Here is a 25,507-nt window from a genome sequence, read left to right on the forward strand (position 1 = left end):
GCTGCAGTTTTTCCTGTTTCCTGCTACCGGTTTCCTTCCACTCAACTTTTAATGAAGTCAAGTTGTCATCGCAAATTTGCGCAAAACTTAGTCAATATTCAGCTAATGTCAAAAAATAAACTCAATTTCCCTACTGCAGTGTTTCCACTAAATAATAAATGCAATTAAAATCGTAAGTGCGATGAGTCATTATAAAACAGCTGTACCATGATACCCCAACTACTTTCTGTCGTCTTCTTTGTGGTTTTCGCCAGCGGCAACATCTGGTTGTTGACCATGTGACTCATTGTGTGATCCGAAAAAAGTGTTTCGATTTCAGTTTTGCGAAATGAACCAAATTCAATTACATTTTTTTTAAAAACCACCAGATTGAACTTTGTGTCAAAAAACGAGTTTATTTTTTAAATTGCTGTGTTTCCATTAAACAAATGTATTTTTGAAATGTCAAACTGCGCAAAATTATGTGTTCAGTGGAAACGCAGATGGTGTGTAATAAATCCATATTATGGATTTCACATTCACATGAAGTGAGTGAACTTTTTTTTTTTCCATATTCAGTTTTATTTATCAATTTTTAGCAAGATTTCTGCTCAGCGACAAAATCCAGGTTTTTTTTGTTGTTAAATTTCATTTTAATCTTTCAGTGGAAACCACTGCTGCTCATTTTCAGCTTTTTCTCTAAAAAGATAGCATGAAATCAGTTTGCTTTACCTCAAAAGCTGTTGCTTGAGCCAACATCAGCTGCTTGAAATCCTCCAGAACAGAGATGACAAGTTAGGGGGGTTACTGGGGGTTTGACAGAGGCGAGCTTAAAAGACATCTGTTGTTGATTTCTATCTCAAGTGGAGGTTAGCTGCCCCGGGCTTCGTTACAGGGACAATATCTGACTCACTGGAAGAGCTGCTGCATTGTGGGAACTGATGTTATCTCACGATTCTTCTGAAGTGGATTTTGCTGAACTGCACTTTCTGGATCTGACCAGAAGAAACCCTCCACCCCCCTGTCTTGGAGAAACTTCCAGATCAACTGATACTTGCAGGGTTTAACAGCGAATGCATAACGTGCGTGTTTCCAGATTAGAACGTCACGTCGTTCTCTCTTGTTTCTCCATTGCTGGTTTTTCCTCACTGGGACTTTCTGAAGGTGACTGCAGGTGTTTAAGCGCTGCCACCGCCGAACAAAAACACTGCATAAATAGACTGAGCTGTGGGCTTGCTCCAGGTGTTGTGTGAGTCACCGACCTCAGGTGTGGGACGTTGCTCTCAGGGGGGTCGGTGTGCATTAGTGGTATGAAGCAGATGGCAAGCCAAGATGAGACAGAACAAGGCAGGTAAATATGACGAGGAAGGAAGGGCAAAAATGTTCTGATCTCCTATTGTACGTATCATGCAGCATAAGCAGGGAGCAGTACTTCAAAATAAAAATAATGTATTACATGTTCCAGACTTCCAAAAATAAATATTTTTCAGAAATGCAACGTTTCCAAGAATACGATACATTGCCTTGCAATATCTTATTTATGAACTGAATTTTTGTAATACACTTTCTCTCTTGAAGACAAATGTTGGTATGTTTAATAAGATTTCAAGTGATTGACCCACACAAAGAAGTACTGAACATGACTCTGAAAACACAAGCTCTAAACTGAAACATGGTGGTGGTGGCATCATTCTGCGGCCACGCTTTTCTTCTGCAGGGAGATAAAAGTGGGCAAAAAGTAACAATTGAATGCTTTAACTCAAGGCAAAAGTTATAATTGTGCATTAAATGGTCCAGTCAAAGCCCAGATATAAGTCTAAACAAGAAGCTGTGGGAAGATCTCTAAATACATGTTCAAAGATGATCCTTTTTTTATTTTTGATTCACATGAAAACCCCTGCAAAGGACCCAAAACGCTGTTTTTTTTACACCTCCACACCTGCAGGTGGCGCTAAACAGGGAGAAGAGGACATAAAGCGAGGTTAGCATAAACAGTAAAAAATTATTGAAAATTAACTAATGACTAAGATATTACTTATTCTTATATTATGTCTATGTAGTCTTTTGTGAAATATTTTTTGCAGCTTATTATGCATGTAAGTATGATGAGTTTGGGGTTAAAGGTCAGGCTACAGGTTGTAGGACTGCCAAGAATGATTAATCTGTTTACAGACTAAAACATATTGTTTTGTGATTAGAACATTCTGGAGGGTATTACAGAACAAAATATGACCTTCTAGCGCATTCTATAACATTTTAAGACATAATATAATGTTCTATAACATTCTGTAACTTTCTATAATTTTATTGCATGTTCTTGAATGTTCCACTCGGTCCTGTGCTTTTCCAGAAGTTTCTAATACCAGCATGTTCTACAAAGTTCTAGAATATTCTGTGGTATTTAAACCTGAACAGCATAGAGGGCAGACAGGCAGGACTCTGGGGGGTTTCCCACTTTCTGAAATTTTCACTCCAGAACCACTTTCCGAGAAAAAGAAAAAAATGCTTAGGGTCCCCTAAAACTTTCCTGTTTTAGACAACAGGGTTCCTGTATTGATAGTATCATCCTGAGTTATTTGGAAGAATGGGCAAAATTTCACTCTCTAGACCCAGAAAGCTGGTAAAGACATGTTTCAAAAGACATAGTTAGGAGCTAAAAGTATGAATGCATGGCACACTTCTGTAAAAAAAAAAAAAAAAAAAAAATATTTTATGTGTTTTGTGTTGGTTTATCACAAATCCCAATAAATTACTCTGAAGTTTTAGGTCGTAATTTGACAAAATGTTCATACCTCTTGAAGTCTCCCATTCACAGTCACCTTGCAGGACGCTGTGCAAAGACTCTTCACCTTCTGTCCACTGCTGACCGGCAGTAAACCTCTTCTCTCACGCCCCACCCCCACACTTTCATTCAGGCAGTAGCTTAGCAATTTAACTAAATAGGCTTACTTGTGAGACTCATCTGCTTTTCCAGTCTCCTCTGCTTTCTCACAGTTTATGCAAGCACTTAAGTTGTGCTTTGATTCGGTGTCATTCTTTCCAGTCATGGCTGCTCGACTATAAAACCCCCTCCAAAACAAAGTGCGGATACTCTTAAAAGCTTTGAAAAAAATCCTCAGTAGGCCAGGTCAATAAAATAAAATAAAAATACACCTTTGAGATGTCTGCTATTGGAGGACTGTTTTTCTTTTCTTTTTAAAAGCAGCGATAAAATGGAAGGAATTTGCTGCTCATCGAGCAGGAATGCCTGTTTCCCTGAGAAATCACGCTCTTATTGCTTTGCATTGATAACCCTGTGCTACTCTCCAGCCACCATCTGTAAAGCAGATCCATGTTGACTGTACGGCTGTTTTCAGAGAGGAAGCAGTTCTCAGTATTTAGATCGGACCGCTCTCTTCTTGGAAGACTAAATGATATCCACGTTTTTGTTTTTTTGTTTTTTTAATCCCTGCAGACGGGTTGAGGTTTGTTTTTCCTTCAATGTTTTTGATCTAATCTCGCTTTCCTTTCATGGTCAGATGTTGAAAAGTTTCTAAGTGACGGCACAGCTTACAAGCCAAATGAGTGAGTTCACTGTGACCGTCCAAATGTACTCATTAAAGTGGAGATGGTAATAGAAGGGAGGATCAACTTTTTCCCCATGGCAGTAGTGTTTTTTGGTTGTGTTACACAGCTTTGCATCTTTCTTCTAAAATCTCCAGGTGATGCATTACATTCACAACGCTATTGATTTTCACTGGAAACAGCTCTGGAAGTGGGCATTTGAGGCCCAAAGTCTCAAATAGAAGTACAGTCAGTACGTGTTTACGAGTATAAGTATGGCAGGCCATGTTAACATATAACGAAACCACACTCAGCGATTACATTTTTATTAGAAGGGTTCTTTTTGGTTAAATTCACATTTTTACTGGGCTGGATTATCAAAAATATATAAATTGACGAGAAAATTACAAAGGTTAAAATTCAGTGAAAATCTAAAATAATTAGGTGGTTGTCTGGTTATCTACTTCCGATAGCTGTATTTAAAATTTTTCTTTTATTAAAATAACTTTTTAGGTATTTAGAAGAGATTCATTTCTATAGTTTATACTGTTACTGATAGACCCATGTTTCAGCTCCCGATTAACAAAAGGATGTTCTTCCTATCAACACATATGGACGAAATGTCATGATGAATAAAAAATGACTGAAAATTAACTAATGACTAAGATATTACTTAAGACCCTCATCCTGTCTCTGAGTGGTTGTTTTTGACCGGGAGCGGTGCATTTCTTCAGGTAGCAATAGTAGCTCAGGGAGAAGGAATATTTTCACTAATTATCTGTCTAATAGCACATTGTAGTAATATGGTGGCAGTTCTAACAAATATGTAAAACAAAAAATAATGTACTTATTAAAGTTACACACCGCAGCTTTAACATCAGGTCTGAAAAGCTACACGTATTGTATGATAAACTGTCTTGCCCTACACATGTCCCTCAGTTTGACGGCGCCGGAGACGCCCCGCCCGCGCCGTGACGCTGAGCTGACAGAGGAAAGCTGCTCTTGTCGGAGGACAGGGGGAGAGCCAGCGATGGCTTCACTCAGACAGGAGCACCACTATGGGCTCTCCTGTGGAAAAACTACCAAAAACAGCTCCAACATTACTCTGTACCACGTCAAGCTGACGGACACGGCCATTAGAGCGCTGGAAGCGTATCAAAACCTCAAGGTACGCCATTATTGTTCTTAATTAATTTTTTTGTTTTTGCCTCTTTAAGAAGGGGCATGTGAGAGTGTGTGTTTTTTTTCTTTTCTCGCGCTTCAAAAAGTTTCCACTTTCTCATTTCTAATATTCCTCAGCTGCTGTGTATACATATTTTTATTTTAGCAGCATAAACGCTACAGAGTCTCTCCTGTCAGTCTACAGCTGCTGGTTTCTGCGCTTTCCCCCCTGAACCAGAGTCTCCCTGCCACACGGGGGAAGTGGGACAGAACCCTGTGATTATCTTAAAAAAACAAAAACAAAGCTCAGCTGTTTCTTTGAAACTCCTATTAAATGTCAGAAGATCTCACTGTAGAAACGCGGATGCTTATCTGATCTGAAAAGTAGGCTGCTTTGTCTCATAATTAGCTCCAACCTATGAGAAGCATTATTGATTGTGTAATATCAACTTCCATTTAATACTGATGACAGCATGACTGTGTTTACTGTACAAAATCTAGAGAATTTACTCTGCATTAAAGCTCAGATTAATGGCCCCTTCCTTTTCCTCTCTTTCCTGCAGGGAGTTTTGCAAAATGAGACATCAATCTGTTTTAAAGGAAACCACGGGGTAAGTTTTTTTTTTTTTTAGTTTTTTTATTTTATTTTATTTTCATTTCCATGTCTTAGTTTCACGTGCATGCTGCAGAAATACCTTTAAACCCTTTCTAATTGGGAGTGCTATACCCTTCTGCAGCTTAGCTCATTTGCTTAAATGGATGAAACTGCATTACAGGATGAGTGGCAGTGTTTAAAAAAAAGAGGCAGCCATCTCTTCTTACGTAAGAAAAATAAAACAAAATCCAATCATTTCTTCTTCCGACGGGATTCGTCACCTCGCCGTGCCCCGACCGGGCTGCCACCCTCTGAGCGGAGGCAGGGTGGCTTATGCTGGCCCTTGGCGGCAGATCGGAGCCATGCAGGTTACTGGGTCAGGCCGATGACTGTGCAGCGGGATTTGTTGGGTCAGCAAGCGGTGCTGGGAACAGGGAGAAGCAGGGGAACACAGAGAGGAGCGAAGGCGATGTTGGAGAAGTTGTTGATGAGTCAGAGAACATTGTTCCCCCCCCCCCCGCCCCTCCCCCTATATCTAGTTAAATTATTCACACTTTTTTAACATCTCATCGCAAACTCGAGCTTCAGCTTTTCTAACGCGACGGCGTTCAGCCCCCATCATCCGCCTCTTCTGTGCAGTTTTGTCTCTGGTTTGCACATACGGTAAATTGATTTCTTAATAAAACTACTTTTTCTTTGTCGTGACGAGTCGTGGGAATAGTTTGCCAAGTGAGATCGTAACATGTTCCAGTTCTAAAGTATTTCCACGCTTGTTTGTTTGTTTGAAGGCAAATAACTCGTTTTGTAAATTGTCTGCTGGTTTGTAGCTTGATTGGTTTTAGCGAGATCTGATTAATGAATTATCAGACATGTATGTAAATAATTACTGAAGCGTATTTTAACCAATTCGTGATCTGTTAAATCACACTTGATCACATCAACCTGTCCAGGGACAGCAATCATTACTTTTATCACATAAATACAAGAAGATATTATGATAAACTTTAAAGATCATCTTTCAATGTTGCTACTGAAGAAAAGCATCCTCACAGCATGATGCTGCCACCACATTTCATATTGAGGGTTGGTCTAATCAGGTTGTAATGCAGTGTTATGTTTCCAATCACATTTAGCTCTTCATATGTAAGACAAAGATTTATTTTTTTTTCATTTGAGGAGAACAACTTTACCGACATATTTGCGATATCTCCTGTAAGGCCTGCAGTAAACTGCAAGCAGGACCTCCTTTAACTATATACTACTTATTTAATCTGTTGTACAAAATATTAATAAAACACATGATGTCTGAAGACAAAATGTGGGGGAAAAAAAGCAATGTTTCCAAAGCACTCTGCGTCAGATTTGAGACATAATATCTCACCAGCCTGTCTTTGTCTCTTGGGATGTCGGCGCTGGATCTGCAGTAAACAGCCTGAACTGTGTGTGTTTTGACTTGAGCTGGGAGCAGCTGTGTCCTTGGGGAATAGTTACTTTTCAGTCAATGCTAATTGCCCGGGCTGCTTCGAGAGAGTTGCAGCCCCCCTGCCTGTCACGACAAAATGTTTTAAAACTTGAGTGGTGGCGAGTTTCAGAGGGGGCTCGGTGTGCAATCATCAGACCGGTTGAACCTGATGGGAAAGTCTTGCTTACTTCTGGAAAGTTTCAAGTTAAAAACTAAATAGTTCCTGTTTTAAGTGAGGATACTAAACCTGCATTGCTGAAGGGGTTATGTAGGGTTTCCTGACAGTTCTGTGTACAGGTGAAAAGGAAGTCAGCTTCTTCTTCTTTGTTGTTTTCTTTGGTCTTGAGGGAGTTGTGTCTCTGGAAGAGTTACAGAGCGTTGATATCAACATGTGTAGCGTTAAGGTCAGAATCATAAACTCCTCTTAATGAAATCACACAAAACTCTAAATATTTCCATGGAAATTGGTCAGGATATTTTATGGATACGTTGAATTGCAGCAAGTTCGATAATTTCCAGTTGCGTGATTGTTTGTTTTTTCTTGTGTCGTCCTCTTTTTCTACCAAAACCTGGATGACTTGTGCATTGACCTCAACTATTGGAAGGGCAGTTTTATTTGCAGAGACATCAGTATTCGATGTTTTTGTAAAGCTATTTGGGATATTTAAAATGTCTCCCAGTTCCAGTGTTAATATTGGTTAGAAATAAAAGCTTATTGATCTTCAAGAGATTCTACTCGCATTATTATTCCATTACCATTATATTACTTGAAAATGGTCTCAAAACAACAATATTGCAATAATCTCTGGGACAATTTATTGTCCAGCTAAGTTTGTTACTGTGATCTGGCCTAATCCAGGACAAATCTGACCATTCAAAGAGCTTTAAATCCACACCACAGGAGTGATTAATCAACATCAAACCTCACAATGGTTATCAGAACCAGTGAGCATTTGAACCCTTTTTGCTAAGAACCAAATTCAACACATACACACAAAGAAAATAAATTAGTTTAGGCCTCAGACAGAGGATAGTAGGTGCTTATTGTGGTGCTACACTGCCATTTAAAAACATCTCATGGTGACTACAGCAGCTGTACTGTAAAATATTGCAAAGCACCAGGAGACGGGTTCTGTTGGAAACAAATTTGAGTGTGGCCTTATAAACTTTGGAGAGAAAAATGATCTGAGATGTCAACAAAGATCCACAGGTCTCTGTAGAGGTGATCATTGCTGAGCTTCTTCATCGTGGACTTAGGGTGGTAAAGGTCAAAGTTTACACCTGAACGATTTGCCATGGGAGAGTGGGCTGGTATATACTTCAAGAGAAATGTGCCAGCCTACTGAAGAACTACAAAGAGAGGCAGTCGTAAATGTTTTCTGTGATTTCATCAAGACGACTAATAATTCCTGCTTTAATTGTTTTTTATTGGGATTTTAAGTGACAGATCAACAAAATGTTCCTCCTAACTGATATGTGGTTTTCAGACGTTTCTGCAAAACAGAGTCTGAACATATTAGTTAGTATTCTCAATGTTTCTGAGGTTATAGAAAGATCTCAAAACATCCAGAGGGTTGAGTGGGACCTTTTCTGTTTTTTTTTGTTTTGTTTTTTTAAAGGATTGGAGCAAATTTCACACCCCTCCCAGTATGTAGCAGAGAGGCCTAAGGTTAATATCCAAATGAATGTTTAGAGGTAATTACAGGAGCTGTAGTGCTCTTGATTACAGACTGAGGCATCATGACTTGTGTTTGCATTAGCTTTCACTGTCTGCTCGGCTCAGACATCGACGAGTGTTTGTGTCTGGAGCAGAGGCACTTCATCGGTACCGTGAGGAGGAACGCTTCTGCGAACTCTGCTCTTGTTTTCACCTTACTCCCTGGTTTGACTCTCACCTTCTGTGTGTATAATTACATACCTTAAAGCTGTCTTCTCTGCATGTGTGCAGATTGCTATGGTGAATAACGTAAAAACACCATGGTTTTACCACATGGCTGTATTTAGGAGGCGCAAGTCAAACAAGCTGATGTCCTCTGGGTAATTAGTAGGGCTGTCTGCTCCGGCTGCATGATGAACAACTGCTGTTTTAAAACAGTTACCTTACTAAGACTGATGAATATATCTTGTTGCATATGAGGTTCCTTGTTTTCTCTGTAAAAATCAATTTAAAAAGGAACTGACCAAAACTTTTTAAAGCCTCATGATGAAAAAGGGGGGAAATATTTAAAATCTCTTAATTTTACATGTAACAAGTAAATCTCTGACCAACATCTTGAGACCAAGTTCAGTCGTCATCAGGATCGTCTGCTGTGATATAAACTCTTCTTCTGCACCACATTAATGGAGATTGAACAAACTATTCCCCTCCAGTCAGGTGGAAGGTAGGTTGCCACTTGTCATCAAAAGGGAAGTGACATCACATTTTATTATCAATGGCAAATAATTCAAAAACCAAAAGTGGCAAAATTCTGAAAAATAATAAATAAAATCAATAAATAAATGATAAATAAAAAAATCTTTCTGGAAATTGACTACAAATACTGGAATATCACATTGGGCGTTTATCGCAACATTTCTAATTTACTGTGATATATTTCTTTTCATAAACTTTTGATTTATCTGTCACAGTGGTTTAATGATGATGTTTAAAAATCTCCATATTTTCTGGATTGTTATTTTGTAGTTTGTTTTTTTCACAGCTTGTTCAATAGAGACAAATAAATATGCTTAAATGCATTACCCAGGTGCATTTTGGTGACATAGCACTTTATGTGACTGGTGTCCTGAAGAAGCATTTTAAACACTGGAATGTTTTCCAAGATCAGTATTGATTGCTGTCTCATCCAGTCACAGCCATAAAAGACAGAAGTGATAAATGGTTCTTATCGTCACTTTTATTGTTGTCACAATACTACCACAAAATATCGTAATAAAATGTCAATCGGTGTATTTAGCAACATTTCAAGCAACAAAATCAGAATCGGCAAGTCTGGCTTTTTAAAGATTGGTGGCTTTTTAAAGAAGCTGCAATCGGTGCGCCTCTACCGCTTCATTTGGCATCTTTAAACCTCGGAAGCAGGAGGGCGAAAACTTTTTATGCGCCCCCAAAGCGTGTTTCGTCACTCGTTTCTTAAATGTATTTATTGGCGATGACCTGTGTGTGGACAGTTGGCTTTTGCGTCTTTTTGTTTGTCCTGGGCGATGTGACAACATGAATTCTTCGTGTCCCACCTCCTTCGTCCTGTCCGCCCCCTTCGTGCCCCAGATAAAAGCGGCTCCTCCTTGTGTTTCTGTGGAGTTGAAATGGACGTTTTCTGCGCTTGGTCTGCTGTTGGCGTACACAAGTTTTAAAGGAAGGGTTTGTTTCTGCCTGTGTGCCTTCACTCTGGCTGTGCTGCGACCCTGACAGTGCCCTCTGATTGTGTGCTGTCGCCTCTGATTTGAATAACAATGAGCAGGGGAATGCAGGCTATGCGGTGTCACCCTGCCTGGATCTCCCAAAATGAATCCAGTTTTTCATCCAAACGCGCTGCTGTCAGCCCTGATGCGTGGTGGCCTCGCCTCGGGGTTTGTTTGTGCCCAGAGCGATAGAAGAGTCCCTACTGCGAGTCCAATCATCTGGAAGCTAACGCTAAGCATGCTCCAAACGCACTCTAAAGGTTTTAGATCAGTATTTTTATGAATGTTTGACATCTTCACAGTTGCTTGCGAGTTACATTCCTTGAATATTTTCACATTTCTAGTGACCCAAAACTTCTTTTTTTTCTCCTTTTTTTTCTTTTCTTTTTTAAGGATTCTTTGTTGAAGACCAGCACAGAGTAGTGCATATTTCTGTAGTGGAAGCAAAATGATCCAGGGTTTCAAAAAAATCTAAAAAGTGTAGCATACCTTATCTACAACAAGCTGTTGCTGACATCAGTTTTCAAGTCTTGGGCTCAGATTCATAATTAGATAAAGGTCCAGACTTTGCCTCGGACATTTGTACACGTATAGTAAATGTGCTTGGATCTAAACCACTGCACTGTAAGTTTATTATCATGGTCCTGCTGGATGATGAAGCTCTGCTCTGGTTTAAAGTCTGTTTATTTAACTTTATCCATTTTCACAATCAAATCTGACCAGCTTTCCCACAGCATGATGCTGCCACTCTTAAGTGTTGCTGTGCCGGCAGTGTGTTTGCATTTAGTTTTCCAACATAATTGGCATTTGGCATGCTAGCCTGAAATTTCAGTTTTGGTATCATCTCTCCAGAACATCTTGTGACAAACATCAAACGTTTATCTGAGCAAAATTGGGCTTTACTAGATTTTTATTTGTGGGCATCAGAGATAAGGAGGCTTTCTGCAGGTTTCACTAATTCAGATTTAAGACTTTTAAAGACCTCAAGACCATTATGAATAAAATTTAAGACTTGTGTCACAACATAAACGTACAGATGAAAATTTCATATTTTATATAGAATTTGTCCAATGATCTGGACTTTTACTGCACACAATGCATTGTGTGGGTTGGTAACAGAAATTACCCAGTGGCAAAAAATAAACATCATACAGCCAGCTGGAGCTAAATTTATACTTATCCATGATATTGATAGATGCAAAAAAAAGGCTAGCCATGGTATATACTAGCTTCCAGTTAGCAATAGCATGTAGTCACAGAACAGAATGAAGATGTCTGCATTTGACTAAAGCAACAGATATTTGTCTAAATAACGCATATTTAAAGCCAAATTACATTTATTATAATTAATTAAAGACAGATTAAGGTCTTAATTTTAGATACTAAAATTAAGACGCGCACACACACACACACACACACACACACACACGCACGCTGTTTGCATGGACATCTTGATATGTGGACAAAAATGTCCTTCAACTTCAAAGCTATCCACTATTTATTTGCCTATTACATAAATCAATGTAATACTTTAAAGTTGATGATTTTTAATGTGACAAAAGTGGAAAAAACTAAATACTTTAGAAGTACACTGTAAAATATTTAGCTATCTATAGTCCTGAATTGCTACTTCTGTACAAAAATCACATGTGTTATTTTTACACTGAAATACTGCTTTCTCTGTATTTCAGTAATCTCTTTATCATGATTTATGTGCTGCGTATTTCGCCCAGTGAAACCACTCCCAAAGATTTACATAATTAGCACCGGCCAACAAGTGCCAAGTTGTTTTGGGATTATGACAGGGGGGTGGGGAGGAGGTTCTGGTGCCGCTTCTCAAACACCAGGAATGAAAATCTCTTTGCACTGACTGGATTACCTGTTGGCTTTTTTGAGACAAACCTGAGACGAACTTCCCCTTGGCACGCTTGAAATATGTCCTCCTGTGTCTGATTAAGCTGCATGAGCATATCTGGGCTTGCTGAGGAATGAGTCCTGTATAATTGCCTCGTGTAAAAAGCTCACTGTATAACTTAATGAGACCCCAAACCTCTCTGTATTCCGACACGTGTGGCGTCCCACTCAAACGTCGTCGGGCGCTCGTTTTTTTTAGAGTTTGTTGAAGTTGACAGATCGACCCCGCGGCAGCTGCCCCAGACGTATGGGTTCCTTGTAGTGGGGGGAGTGACACCCTCAGGGGGATTCTTGTGGCACCCCCTCCCCAACACCAACCCTTACTTACTTACCTGCCTGTCTGCCCCTTTCTCTGCCAGTTGTGCAGCTACCGACTGCAGCTCTGCGAAATTGCAAATGAAAAAGGAATGGAAGGTGATTACAGGCTGGGACTTGATTACATGCACTGTCTCCCACTCATGGCAGCCACATTAATCACCCCGATGTCGCCATGCGAAACTCGGCGAGGGAGAGAAGACTCTCTCCGTAGCTCTGAGCTTCAAGGGGCCAACCGAGAGGCTCGTAAAACACGTGGCTCGCCTTTAAACGTGAGCCCATTTCTCTCCGCTGCGCTGATCTCCGTCTCTCCTCCCTGCATCTAGAAACACAGACGCACATTGTGTTTGGCGTCTCTGTCCTCCATTGTAGCCATGTTGGTGGTGCTGGTGGTAGGGTGGGGTGGAGGGCACTTGTCTTTAGTGGCATGTGTCAACTTGTGGTCCTGGGAACAATTTGCCTCTTTTGTTTGCAGTGAGATGATGAGAAGTGGCGTTTACTGAAGTGTGGCGAGGATGTGTGTGTGGGGGTGTGTGTTTCTGAGGCGGGGGTGAGGATGTTTGCTCATCGTCCGACTCGGCCTCTCCGCCTCCCTTGTCTTTCTTACAAGTGGCAGTAAGGCTGATTATGTCCTGCTGAGGGAAGCTGGAGCTGAGCCCTGCTTTGGCTCGCGCTGGATTAACACACTCTCACTCGCAAATTTTGCGTTAGCTCTGGCCGGCCTGGAGTGACCCGTCTCCCCAGGATGCCCCCTCCATTGATGGCAGACAGAGGATGGTGGCGGCAGGTTTTGCACGTCTTCCCTGACCTCCCCCGTCCGCCGCGAAGGGGGCGGGGGGAGCGGTTCCCGCAGCTTCCCACTCCAGAACCGGGGAGGCGGGGACAAAAGATGGGCTGTTTTCAGAGGGCCATTACTCAGGGCTGCAGAGGATGTGGAAACAATGGCCTGCAGGAGATCTACACCCAGAGCCTCGCATTCAACCAAAAAGCTCACAGGAAACATGATCCCCCATGCACCGGCGGCAGTTTCTCACAGGTTTATGCTTTGATGAAGCCCTTCCACCTTCTGCATCTTCTGCATATGGAGACGTTTTTGATGGTTAAGAGAGAACTGCAGGTCATCTGAGATTGTGTCGCCATCAGGCTGTCAGAAAATTCTCACAGTATGAGAATCTTAGAAAGATCCCAACAAAAACATGTAAAATGGCTGACTTACTTTTCTTTTAAACAAAGTTTGAACTAAACTTTTGATCTTGACGAAACATGAATGGAAACCACATGAATTATAAAATATGTTATTGGATGCATGGATTTTTATTTTAGGTTTTTGTGGTGAAGGTTTTCAGCATAACATGAATGTAGGTGTGCAGATGCACAAATATGTTTTGTATTTCTAACAATAATACTGTTGTGTACCAATAATAGTAACAATAATAACAATAATCATAAATAATAATAATCATGATAGTTGTAATAACGATGCCTCAGCATTTAGTCTTTTCCAGCATTTAGTCTGTTCCAGCATTTAGTCTGCTCCTGCATTTCTACCCATCTGCACTGGCATCCCGCAGACAGGCCCATTGGTAAATTTGTTGTTGATAATTGTTCTCTTGTTTTGGTAATTTCACTTGATCAAGACTTTTCTAACATTCCAGACTACAAAATAAGTAATAAAAATGTGTATGATTTGTGCTAGTATTGTATCGGGTCAGTATCATATTGGCCAGTATTCAGGGCTATAAAATCGATATCGTATCGCAAGTGAAAAAGTTTTACCAGGACACCCCTAATAAATCCACCGTACTTCCGGTATTCCACGCTCTACTGCGTTTTATCTTGTATCTATTTATTATATGATATCAGTAGTAAAGGTTGAAGATCGAAGGGAGGCTTTTTTGTTTTGAAACTCTTTCTGAAACCTCGACATGCCTTGACGCCGAACCCCGGCTGTGATGTCAGCTAATTTGCATCCAGAGCTGGTAACTGTTATCCGATCACAAACCGTCACTCAGGACGTTGTCCTCTTAACTTGACGGCACGCACATGGAAGCAAATGACCTGGAAACAGATTGCCTGATGTTTAATCTGCATCTCATTCACTTACAACTGGTTCCACTTTGCAATAATGTTGCACTTTGGCAAAGTCTTAAAGCCGATTTGTCCTGCAGCCAGGAAACCTCCAGATGTTGCATCAAAAATTTAAGATGTGAATTTACAGCCTAGAATTAAATTAACCAAACCAACAAATCAGATTACAACATGATTAAAGGTTAGACAATTCTTTGATTCTTTTTTTTTTGTTTTTTTTGCAGTTTTTATGGAAAACGGCAGTTTGGTTTTTATAAGGTTTCTGTTTCTCAGACATGTGTCTTTAAGGTTCTTCATGTCAGGCTTGAGACTTTTGGTCCACCTGAGTTATTAGGTTAAACACATCACACTGTATCAGTTTAAAAGTGTGAAAACCACATTAATGAATGAATAGCAGAGCAGATGCACATTACATTATGGACAAAACTTTCTACTTTCAAAAAGAAAAAGGCTCACTAGCAGAAGTTTGGTTTAGCATTTAAAACATGTTGGAACGCTTGTCAGATTCTCCCTTCTCTTGATTTGGAAACGTTCCTTTTGGCTTCCCGGTCCTTCATTAAGTTCCTTAAATAGACCCCAGCTATGGATTTCACCATTTCATTTTCTCAGTGCGCTGCTCATTTAAAGATTAGAAGTAACCCGCAGATTCTCTGAATATTTTTAACTTGAAAGGAATTCCATAAATGTTTCATCGTTCATGGTGAGTTAAGTGCAGAAACCGCCAGGTTCTTCTTTTTCAGACCTCCTCTTTGGGTTATAGGGATTGCTGTGTGTGTGTGTGTGTCCTCTTGGGGAGCATGCTCCACTCTGGTGTGGGCCCTGGTTGCTGGGAATTGAGAGTGCTTGTTGTAGTTCCCACAGCAGGAGTGAAGAAATATGGCAGCGGAGGCCGTATGAGCAGTCGCCAGAAGATAAATGCCAGCCAGTGCTTCTTTGTGTGGTTCACGGCAGGACGCTCGGAGCTGCAGGGATCCTGGGACGCCACACACAACAATGCAGTGAACGCAGAACATGAATTATTGAATGTTGCTGCAGGAGCATTCAGGTTATTTACCTAGCAGCAGGTTTTAATTCTGCTGCTAACCAGCAGAATTAAGTGAACTCGACCAACCTGCTTGGAAAGCTGAATTTTTGAGTCATTGTCCCTTTCGAATGGAATTACATTGTGTTATCTTTTGTCACATTATGACTTCAACTTATTTTGGTGTGGCATACCAGTACAAAGCAGTTCAAAACTGCAAAATTGTGAAAATAGTTTTTAAAATAAATGATAAAGCATGATGTTGCTCAGAGCATAAAGCATAGACTGAATAGATCTGTCCTTAAGGGTCAGGCATGTTGCTACCCGATCTAGATTTATTTTTTTCAATATCAGGATCAATACACATATTAATATGCATCTATATTTCTGACATTTACACACATGAAACCCGAGCAAAGTAGGTTCTTGAAAAGGGGCTGCATGGTGCCACGTAAACATTGCTAGTGTAAAACCTTTTTGAAAGTCAGCGTCTTATACAGGCTTTCGTATACAAATGGCTTTTGGTTTTTGCCGTTTTCCGAGCTGCACGCCGTACAATGACCACGGCCAAACGTGATGAGCTCTCCCTACATCTGAAGTCTGACCGGTCCGCTCTAACATGAGACACACCTGACACTACGAAGTTTTAAACTGCGTGGGAATCAGTCTGTCTTCTGCAGATAAACGATACCGAACTGAGCTGTTAACCTTTTAGACTTTAAATGCACACATCACTCGGAGGCTGTCCAGAGGCGAAGCCACTACAGAATCACACGGACACGTTTTTTTTGTGTGGTTTTTTGGGGTTTTTTTAAGAAACAGATCAACCTGAACTGCCTGTGTAGCGCTCGAGCTCAGTTTGGATGGATTCCTGTGGTGACAGCCTACTTGTAAAGACATGTGCAGCGAGCTGATAAGAAAATAGGAGGCAACGTCCCTGTTGCTTTGCTGCAAACTAGTGACAAAATGTCAAAGGTGATCCTTATAGGCAAATTCTGCATGTGTGGAGCTAAAACATTGTTTTTTTGTTTTTTTTTCCCCCTTTATTGCTTTGCATTATTATTCGAGTCATCCTTTTCAAGTGGGCATTGTTTGTTGGCACAACTCCAGATCTTATGCACTGCATTTACTTTCAGAGGAATGGATATTTGCATGCTTTAAAACAAAGCGCAGAGGCAGCAGGCTCTGTTTCCAAATGTCCAGCATCAACAAGTTCACACAGAGAATCATTTTTATTTTCAAATGTTGGCATTTATGACATGATAAGAAAACAATAAGAGAAAAAAAGAATCAGCCGCAAAACCTGTTGCGTGTTCAGATTTGACTTTATTATGAATTTTGTCTTGTCTGCAGCAGGGTGAAAATTGTACATACTGTATACATTTCCTCTATTTGATTAAACTTGCAGCAGAGAAACTACTCTGCCATCGACAAGGATCTGACTACCCTGCTGGAAAATGTATTGTGTGTCCAACATTTAATTGTATTTGTCACTATTAGAGGTGAGGTTGAGTAATTTTCTGTTTTCTGTGTTTTTACCTGCTTTCCACAATACGCCAATACCAACGGCAACTGAACAGATCCTCAGCATGACGCTTCCACCACAGTGCTTGACATGTGGTACAGGGTTTTTAGTCCAATCTTGGTCTCATGTTTCTAGAAGTTTTCTTTAATGTAAAGCTGAAGATTTTAGTCGAACTACAAAGTGTTGACTGTAGAAACGAGCTTATTTTTAAGTCTGAGCCTGTTGGTGTAAAACCGGCTTCCTTCTGGATCGATTCTGCCTCCGTTGCTCTTAGACATTTTAACCTATTATCTTTCATGTGTGGAGGTGATGGCTTGTGTCACAGGGTTGAAGCTTGGACACATTTTGGTGTTCCCAAGAACTCACCAAAATGGAGAAAGCAGAGTAACAGTAGTAAAAAAAAAAGCATTTTCCGTAAATAATTGAAGATATGCATAAGAATAATTTTAAATAAAAAAAATGAATGAAAAACTAAGAGGGGCAATAAAATGCCCTAAATGGTAAATATGTGTTCCAGAAAGCCCCCCCAAAAATTTTATTTTGCAATTCTCTGATATGATATTCTGTTATGTGGCACATAACCAACTTAATATCTTCCATAGTCATATTGTTGTGTCCAGAGAAACATTTGATGGCAAAAAGAGTAAAAACATTAAAGACTCTTGGGTCTGATGTTAATTAGTTTACAGGAATTCCTGTTAATTATAGCCCATGCTATACTTTGTCTCCTGGATGTTATGAGATTCTTTCGCGTAGCTTTTCTGAAAAATTCCTTTTATTTTATTTTATTTTTATTTATTTTTGCAAATGCCTAATCCTGCTGAGTCAGGCGTCCTTTCAGCTCTCGTCATAAACGTTTGTCTGGTCAGTTGCTGCAGGTTTGCAGGCTGCGTGGTGCACGTTCTGGTCTGCAGCGTTTGCTCCGGCCTCCACCGAGTTTTGCAGGAAACCTGAAGGATGCTTCAGCAGAGCATGCTGGATGGACCATTTATTTGAAATATTTGTGTAAATATTGATAATACGTTTTGCTCGAGGTTTTTGTACTATAAAAAAAAATCTCAAGCCATCCAATTCCTGTTGTAGACAGAAAACACAGCTTTTCTCCCCAGATGCTTCGGTTTTCATGTTAGTCTTTCTGCTGACGCTGTGATGTTCTAGTGCCTCTCCAGGGTGTGCCGAAATCTCAACTGCAGTACCTTTGACGCCTGGGAAAGATCCCTAATATTTGAACTTTGAATCAACATCTTATGAATACTGTTTGCCCAACTGAGACAGAGTAAGCCTCTGTATCCCTTTGACCTGTTCAGCGCTTCACTGCTTTTTGATTTATTAAGCACAATGAACAGAGAAGACCAGAATAAGCCTCTGTTTTTTTTGTTGGGTTTTTTTTACATTACCTTTTCTCTTCTTGGACTATACCAAGAGAGTATTTTTGCCTCAGGCTGTCCAAAAGCGAAAATAGGAAGAGATTTATGTTGATTGCAAAAAACCTTGACTTGTTCAGCCCTGTGTTTCTTGGCTACGTTGCATTTGGCTGCAGAGTCTGTGGAGATAATTGCTTTTTCTTGTGCAATATGTCAACAGTTTTGAAAGGCAATAAAAGACGCATTAATTCTTGATCGAGTTGACGAGTTCAAGGTATTGGCTGGTTCCGATGCGTACACTTTTAGAGCAATCTTTAACTTTTTTCTCCCCCACTTCACTGTTTTCATCACAGTACTTCAAGATCCCAACTCCAACACCAGAGTCACCTTCTGCTCTGCGCATCTTCTCCTTCTACCTGTCCAGTGACAGCAAAGACCAGCCTCAAGCCAGCTTCGACTGCATCCATCAGTACATCTCCAGGTACAGAGGGAATTGGCTCCGGGTTGTTTTCACCAGAAACCAGCTTAATGTTGGTTTCTGGTTTAATTTAAGAAGTTACAGGATCCTGATTCAGATTTTGAGGTTGGTTTGTTTTTCCACAAACAAAAAAAAATATTTTAGTAGATGTTGTAATTTTGCATCCAACAGAAAATGGAGGAAATCCATGCATCAAAATATTTTCCCCTCGCATAATCCAACTTTTAATAAACTCCTGAAAAGTTGGGAGTTTTTTAAAAGTTGGTTCATGTGTTTATGCACCAAATCTAGTGTGTGTTCATAATTTTAATTCCTTTAATGAGCAGAAAGAAAATGGGACTTTTCTGTACATTACCAGCCAAATCACAGATCAGAGCTAAACACATCAAAGATGGCCGCTTCTGATATCCGGCTATTTGATTGATGCAGCTCTGATTTTCATTTTTATAAAATGCAAACCAGCATAATCTACTCCCCACCTGCCCCATCACAAGGGATGCCAAATTCTCTATATTTGTTCTGGACAGATCCTTTCATTACTCAAACCTGAGACTTTTTCGTTTTTTGTGGAGACTAGGCAGCTTGAATGGTAACCTCATGTGAAACTACAGGGAAAAAAACTGAAACAAAAAACTATAACCTGCTCTTTTTGTTTTAGCCACAACTTTATCCTACTGCTTCAAAGAACCAATATTTTAATTGTCCGTTTTATTGTCATTTTTCCCGTTCTGCTCATTTTAAAGTAGCTCTGAGAGTCATGTTAATGAAAGCGATGCTTTCCTCCAAAAAAGGTTTTGGTGGAAAAATTTAAAAATCACATTCACGTGTTTTCAGTGAGAAGCCGGGATATTCTCTGGCAAAAAATCGTACATTTGCAAGAAAAAAAAAATTACAGTTTTCCATAACAAACATACATTCCTGATGTTAAAACCTGGATGTTCTCCGATATTGCAAAGTCAGATTTTGTAAGAAAAAAACTCTTAAATTTATCAGTTAAAACTCACCTGGGAGATTCAACTGTTGTCACAGACAGAGAACTAGACTGCATCTCAAAATATCTGGATGCATTTCCCCTAAATTTACCACCTGCTTGTTGAAGGACTTTTTTTTGTCACAAATGTCTGACTTTATAATCTCGGTGAACTTCTAAATTTTTTTCCTGCAAATGTCTGACTTTATGATGTCAGAAAGCATCTTTGTTTAATGTCGTAAACCTATGCCTTTAGCCACAAACGTTTTTTATTTTGTCCTTGAAAATGTAAATTGTTTTGAGATCAGAGAATAACAAAGTGTCTTTCTTTTCAAAATGTGAAATCAACCTGCAGCATATTGGCAAAAATATACTCCTCCATATCCAATGCTTTTTTTTCCCCTTTCCTTTTAATTGCAATGACCGCTGGTCGTACTCCGGTACTTTCTCTGATTTATCAGTTGAAAGGATTTTGTCCTTTGGGAGTCAGTATGACAGGAGGCATGGTGGTTTTGAAACTGTGACTTTGTGAAACCTTGTTACATGGTCCATGCCTTGTGGGAACAGTTCCAACTACAGCACTTCAGTATCTTGGAGTTGAGTTAGTTAAAGTCAACATAAACACACAACACAGGACACAGACAATCATGCATGGACTCATTCTCAGCTAAGAGCGACTTGGAATTGCTAGTTAAGCTAACTTGCATGTTTTTTCAGATGGAGGAAGCCAGAGTACCCAGAGAGAATCAGGGCTTCCATTGAGAGAACATCATGGCTCTTTTTAAGATGAAAATAAACTTTGACAATTCCACAAATCTTCCATTCTGTGCTCATATGAACAGGTTTGCTAAACAAACTCTTTACCTCTAAGTCGATCTCTGTTGTGCAAGTCAGAGCCAAAGTAATCCCTGTGGTTTTCCGTCGGCTCTGCACTGCCATGAACCAGACTAAACCCAGCCTCTGACATAACGTACAGCCATACTGTCTGGGAAAAACTCTCGTAACAGGCTACACGAACACGAGGAGAAATCCTGCTTTTTTTTTTTTTTCTTCTCTCCACTCCACAGCGACGGCCGCGAGCAGCTGGAGGGCCAAGGCAGCATCCAGGACAAGATCACCGTGTGTGCCACCGACGACTCCTACCAGATGACCCGCGAGAGGATGTCTCAGATGGAGAAGGACAGCTGGAGCCGCTCGGCTATCGAGATCAAACCCGGAGCCACGCAGCCCAGTAAGATTAGACCGAAGAGTCGCATGTGTCGGGAAAATGTTGTACATGAAAGTATCTCTCTGTGGAGTGGGCAGAAACCTCAAACACATTGGTTTTGTGTACAATGGTCCATTATAAAATCAAAAATAGCAAACTAAGTAGCGCCAATAAAAATACAAAAAATCTGTTGGAATATTTCTGTAAATTGAACTGCTTAGATCATTGCTCGAAGCTGAAAAACAGGCGTTTTTCCTCTTGCGATGAGTAATAAAACCAGATGTGCAGGCTCTCCCGTTGCTTATAAAAGTCGTGTTTGCAATAATTTTGTTGGATTCGGCTTTTCAGCCTCAGTGTCTGACAATCCAGTGGTTCAGAACCAGTTGTCTTCATTGAGAGCAGGATCTTATGTTACTTTTTGTGACTCAAACATATATAATTTTTTAAAAAATCAAACAAATACTCTGTCTCTGCTGTCTGTTTGCTGATTTTCAATACATTTTTGCTGCAAATTCTTTGTTAAACAGTTAAAAAGGTAATAGTGCAGTATCATGATTGCCTGAAAGGGACTTATGAACGTTAAGGGTGACCTACTACGCTTCTTTGAACAGGTTAAGATAAGCCTATGGGCTATGGAAAACATTAACTACATTTTCTTTGCACAGAAAATAATTTAATGGATAATGAGATTTTACTCTGCTCAGTTGCCTTTGTTGAGCTCCTTTCAGAACGAGCTGTTTTAGGGCCTCTGTCACTTTAAATCCAAATCAGCTGCTGCTGGCAACTCCATTTTACGCTCGAACGTAAAAATGACTGCATCTGTACAACCGTACTTCTTTGAAAAGCAGAAGTAGAGCCTCCTTCACAACCAACAAGGTTTCTGGATGGTAATTCAACAAGAAAACACTTAACTTTTCCAGCAGCCATTGTACAGTGCATACAGCAGTAAAACAAGCTGGCCGAATGTGCTGGAGCTCGACTTGGGTTGCTAGGTGACGGTGCGGTGTGATTCAACAATCGAGAAGTTTTAGAAACTGCTCATTTTCCACACACTGAAAACATGAACTGATTGCCAAAAAACTGCTGGGTGTTTTTTATTTTTAGTTTTTTTAAGAGCTTGTAATATTTTTAGAACTAGTTGAGAACCAAACGGAACTATAAAACATCCAAAATGTGAACTTTCCATCATCGGTTCTCTCTAAATTAGCGGTTCTCGACATGGGCGGTACAGCCCCCTAGGGGGCGTTCAGAGGACAGTAGGGGGCGCTGGCGGACATTTTTACAAAAGGGGGGCGCTGGGATGCCTTTGGCGGGCGTTTGGTCGAAGGTAAACTTTACACCTTAAATGCACAACAATGCCAGTTTAGACTTTGAGCAACTTGGTAAAACTGTATTGTGTAACATTAAATCATGCTTGGCTGCAACTGTATCAATGGCAGCTCTTCTTCTATTCAGTGTTTGTTAGCTTCTTGGTGCAGCTCTGTTCTCCTGCTACTGGTAGCTAAAATCATGATACTCTCACTGTGTATCCCTCTGAAAAATTTACCCATTTAAATAAAGAAAGAAATCCCTCCATGATAGTGAGCAATAGAGAGCGGTCATTTTATAGCGTTAACACCGGTGCTGTAAGTGGTCCGGTATAAAACGGGGTGATAGAACAACGGTACCGCAGCACTTTTAAATTTCAATAATCAGAATGCAGAAATTGTTTCCGTTGTTTTAAAAGGTTTATGTCAGTCTGCCTTTTCCCCATCGATACGCTTCCCGACCGCCCTGCACCTTAGGGGCTTAAAAAAACAAAACAACGAACTAGATGTGAATTATGGCATAAAAACAGGGAATCCGACGCCGAACAGTGAAAAATCAACACATGATGTGAAACACATGACGATTAGGCGGCGCAGCAGGTGATGAGTGAAGATTACTGGTGGTCAATAAACGATAAAATAAATCTAGCAGCAGGAAAGAAACTAAAGTGGACATAGCAATAAACCAAGAGAGGATAATACTTATCAAAGGAAACTAAATGGAAATGAATGAAAACAAAATGCAAGAATAAACTAAGAAACTAAAGTAAATACAGAGGAATAAGCTGGTATGGCAAGACCTTTCGAGCAATAATTAATACAGAGGACTGTATGGCAAGAATAAACAGACACTTTTTCCAGATAAAAGGTAAAATAATATTGTTGAAGTGCCATGGGTTTAAGACCATATCTAGTACTGAGAATAAATATATCTTACAAACCATAACAGTAAAAAACTGATCACTTATTTATGTTTTTAATTAGATTTGATATTTTTATTTCTTCAATATTATTTTTCATGTCAGTATTAATGTCATGAGGCTGATGACTCCATGACACTTTGAATTTGACTCATTAGGATTTGATTAAGAACCAGATTTGTTCTTTGTAATTTCTGTCCAGTAAAACTATTAATATATAAATCAATAGACAGGTCTATATAAAGATATAATCCATGTTTCTGTCTCATATTTGTATGGCATTAAAAGGACCTGGAACTTTTGTTTTTCCACTGAAAGCTCTGGTTTGCACAATAAATGCCATAAGGGTGAAATTTTATGGATGATACTCTGATGTTCCATTCTCCTGAAGGCAGCACAGAGCTGCACCACCAGAAACTGACAAACACCGAAGAGAAGAAGAGCTATGATTAATGTAGTTATAGTTCTATCCATGTTTTAATGTTGCAGAGCTCAGTCATTTTGCAAATAGTTCAAAGTTTAAACTGGCATGTTGTTCATCTTTTATCTGGTCATTTTGTGGAATATTTAACAACTAGAAAATGGCACGAAATAAGAATATTTTTTCCACTCTGATTGGCTGCTGTTAGGCCTACCAATTTTAACTTGCATTTTTCGCAGACGCCTGTGAAAATAATTTCTATTCCCATGACTCTTTTGTTCTCTGGGAAATTATTTTTGATGATAAATACAGAAACAAGCATGAAAATCAAAACATCTACAATAGTGATAGTAATATTAATGATAAAATAATAGTCAGTGCAAAGTAGCCTGCAAATTCTTTGGTGGGGGGCGGTGAGGGACCTGGATAAAGGCTAGGGGGGCGCTGGGCCAAAAAAGGTTGAGAAACACTGATCTAAATAAAAAGCAAGTGAAGTGTTTTCCACGCCGCATGACCAGAATTAAATTTTTGTGCACTTTTTTTTTTCTTTCTTCAGTCATGGAAGCCAAGGTTACCTTGCACCTCTTTAATCGTCAGAGAAAATAAACTGAACAGCTACACTTTGTGCTTCATTGTTTGTCTCTGCTCCAGCCCTTGCCGTAGTTATGAAATCATTTTCCTCGGCCCATTTCTGGACCCCGACGTCCAGGCCGGAGCTCCAGCTGGTATGGACCAATTTCAGACTCCGTAAATTGTGTAACGTGAGTTCTTCAGCTCGAGATAGGAAAGCCAGTTGGAGTGGATGGCCAATTTAAGTTACTCTCTCTGAACACTGCTCTGACTCTCAAAACATTTTCCACCTGCAGAAACGCATAAAACACAACAAACCTACATCTGACTCACATTTAGTCACAAGAGATCATTTGCAACATTTCAGTAACCCTTAAATGTCCGCACATTTGGTCACACCACAAATTTAATCTGACTGAACAACACAAAGCAGAGGTGGAAGGAAAATTGCTTTGAGGATAGAAAAAACGAAGAAAAATGTAGCCCTCTTTACTCCGATACCCCTAAATCCAACGCAGTGCAGCCGATTGCCTTTGGTTGTTTCGTATGCAAAGTAGGAGTACACCAATAGTTCGGGTGCTTTATGTTTAGCAACTTTCCAGACCAAAAAAAGGGGGAAAAAATCGGTATCACTGAAAATTGGAATTGGCAGGTGAAGATTTTTAAAAACTGGTGAGTGACCAGAAGTTTGCGCCCAAGAGGAAATGCAGCTGTTTTCTGAAGTCTTTGGAGGTTTACTGGACAGCATGTCAGGCAGAACATCGAGGAGAAGCTCAAAGCGGGGTTAGGTTTTGAGTAGGGCTGAAGTGATTAATCGTGATGCCTCCATTACAGAAATAACTGTCAACTCATTTAGTCATTGATTAACTGGAACATACAGACTGAAATAAAAGGCAATCTACTGAAACAATACACTCAGAGCAGCGATTAAACCAAAACTACAAAAATATACATACTTTGTATTTCTAATACAAAAGGCTTACATGGTTAAATCTAAAAATCTGTTGAATGTGGCAATGTTTTTATCCAATAAACCTTTACCTCATTGTTAGCCGCTCATATTTACATGAAACCCACACCAGCAGATGACGCATAAAGCAGAAAGGTTCAGGATGATAACATGGTAATATAACCTGAGGCGGACACACTTCAGTGGTTGAACAGAAACCTCTCTTTTCCTGAACCTTTCTCCCCGCTCCGACCTTTAAAGCTCAGATTAACCTGCAGCAGGATTAGCACAGAGAGAAGACGGCTTTCACGGCTCAAAC

At 39.9% G+C, this 25,507-nt stretch overlaps 1 protein-coding gene across 1 annotated transcript in view; it reads left to right on the forward strand.

Annotated features, from left to right (window-relative positions):
* The first annotated feature begins 4,252 nt into the window (after window positions 1–4,252).
* The window catches only part of LOC103462177 (RNA polymerase II elongation factor ELL2-like), a 33,571-nt gene continuing 12,316 nt past the window's right edge, over window positions 4,253–25,507 (forward strand). Inside the window, exons 1-4 of the mRNA XM_008404799.3 lie at window positions 4,253–4,690; window positions 5,247–5,294; window positions 18,720–18,847; window positions 20,882–21,045. Of these exons, the coding sequence (XP_008403021.2) occupies window positions 4,364–4,690; window positions 5,247–5,294; window positions 18,720–18,847; window positions 20,882–21,045 (667 nt within the window). The 5' untranslated portion in view covers window positions 4,253–4,363. The remainder of the gene's footprint in view (window positions 4,691–5,246; window positions 5,295–18,719; window positions 18,848–20,881; window positions 21,046–25,507) is intronic.

The sequence above is a fragment of the Poecilia reticulata genome, chromosome 3 (genome assembly GCF_904066995.2).
Source record: "Poecilia reticulata chromosome 3, P_reticulata-male-v2, whole genome shotgun sequence".
In the NCBI taxonomy this organism is placed as follows: Eukaryota; Metazoa; Chordata; class Actinopteri; order Cyprinodontiformes; family Poeciliidae; genus Poecilia; species Poecilia reticulata.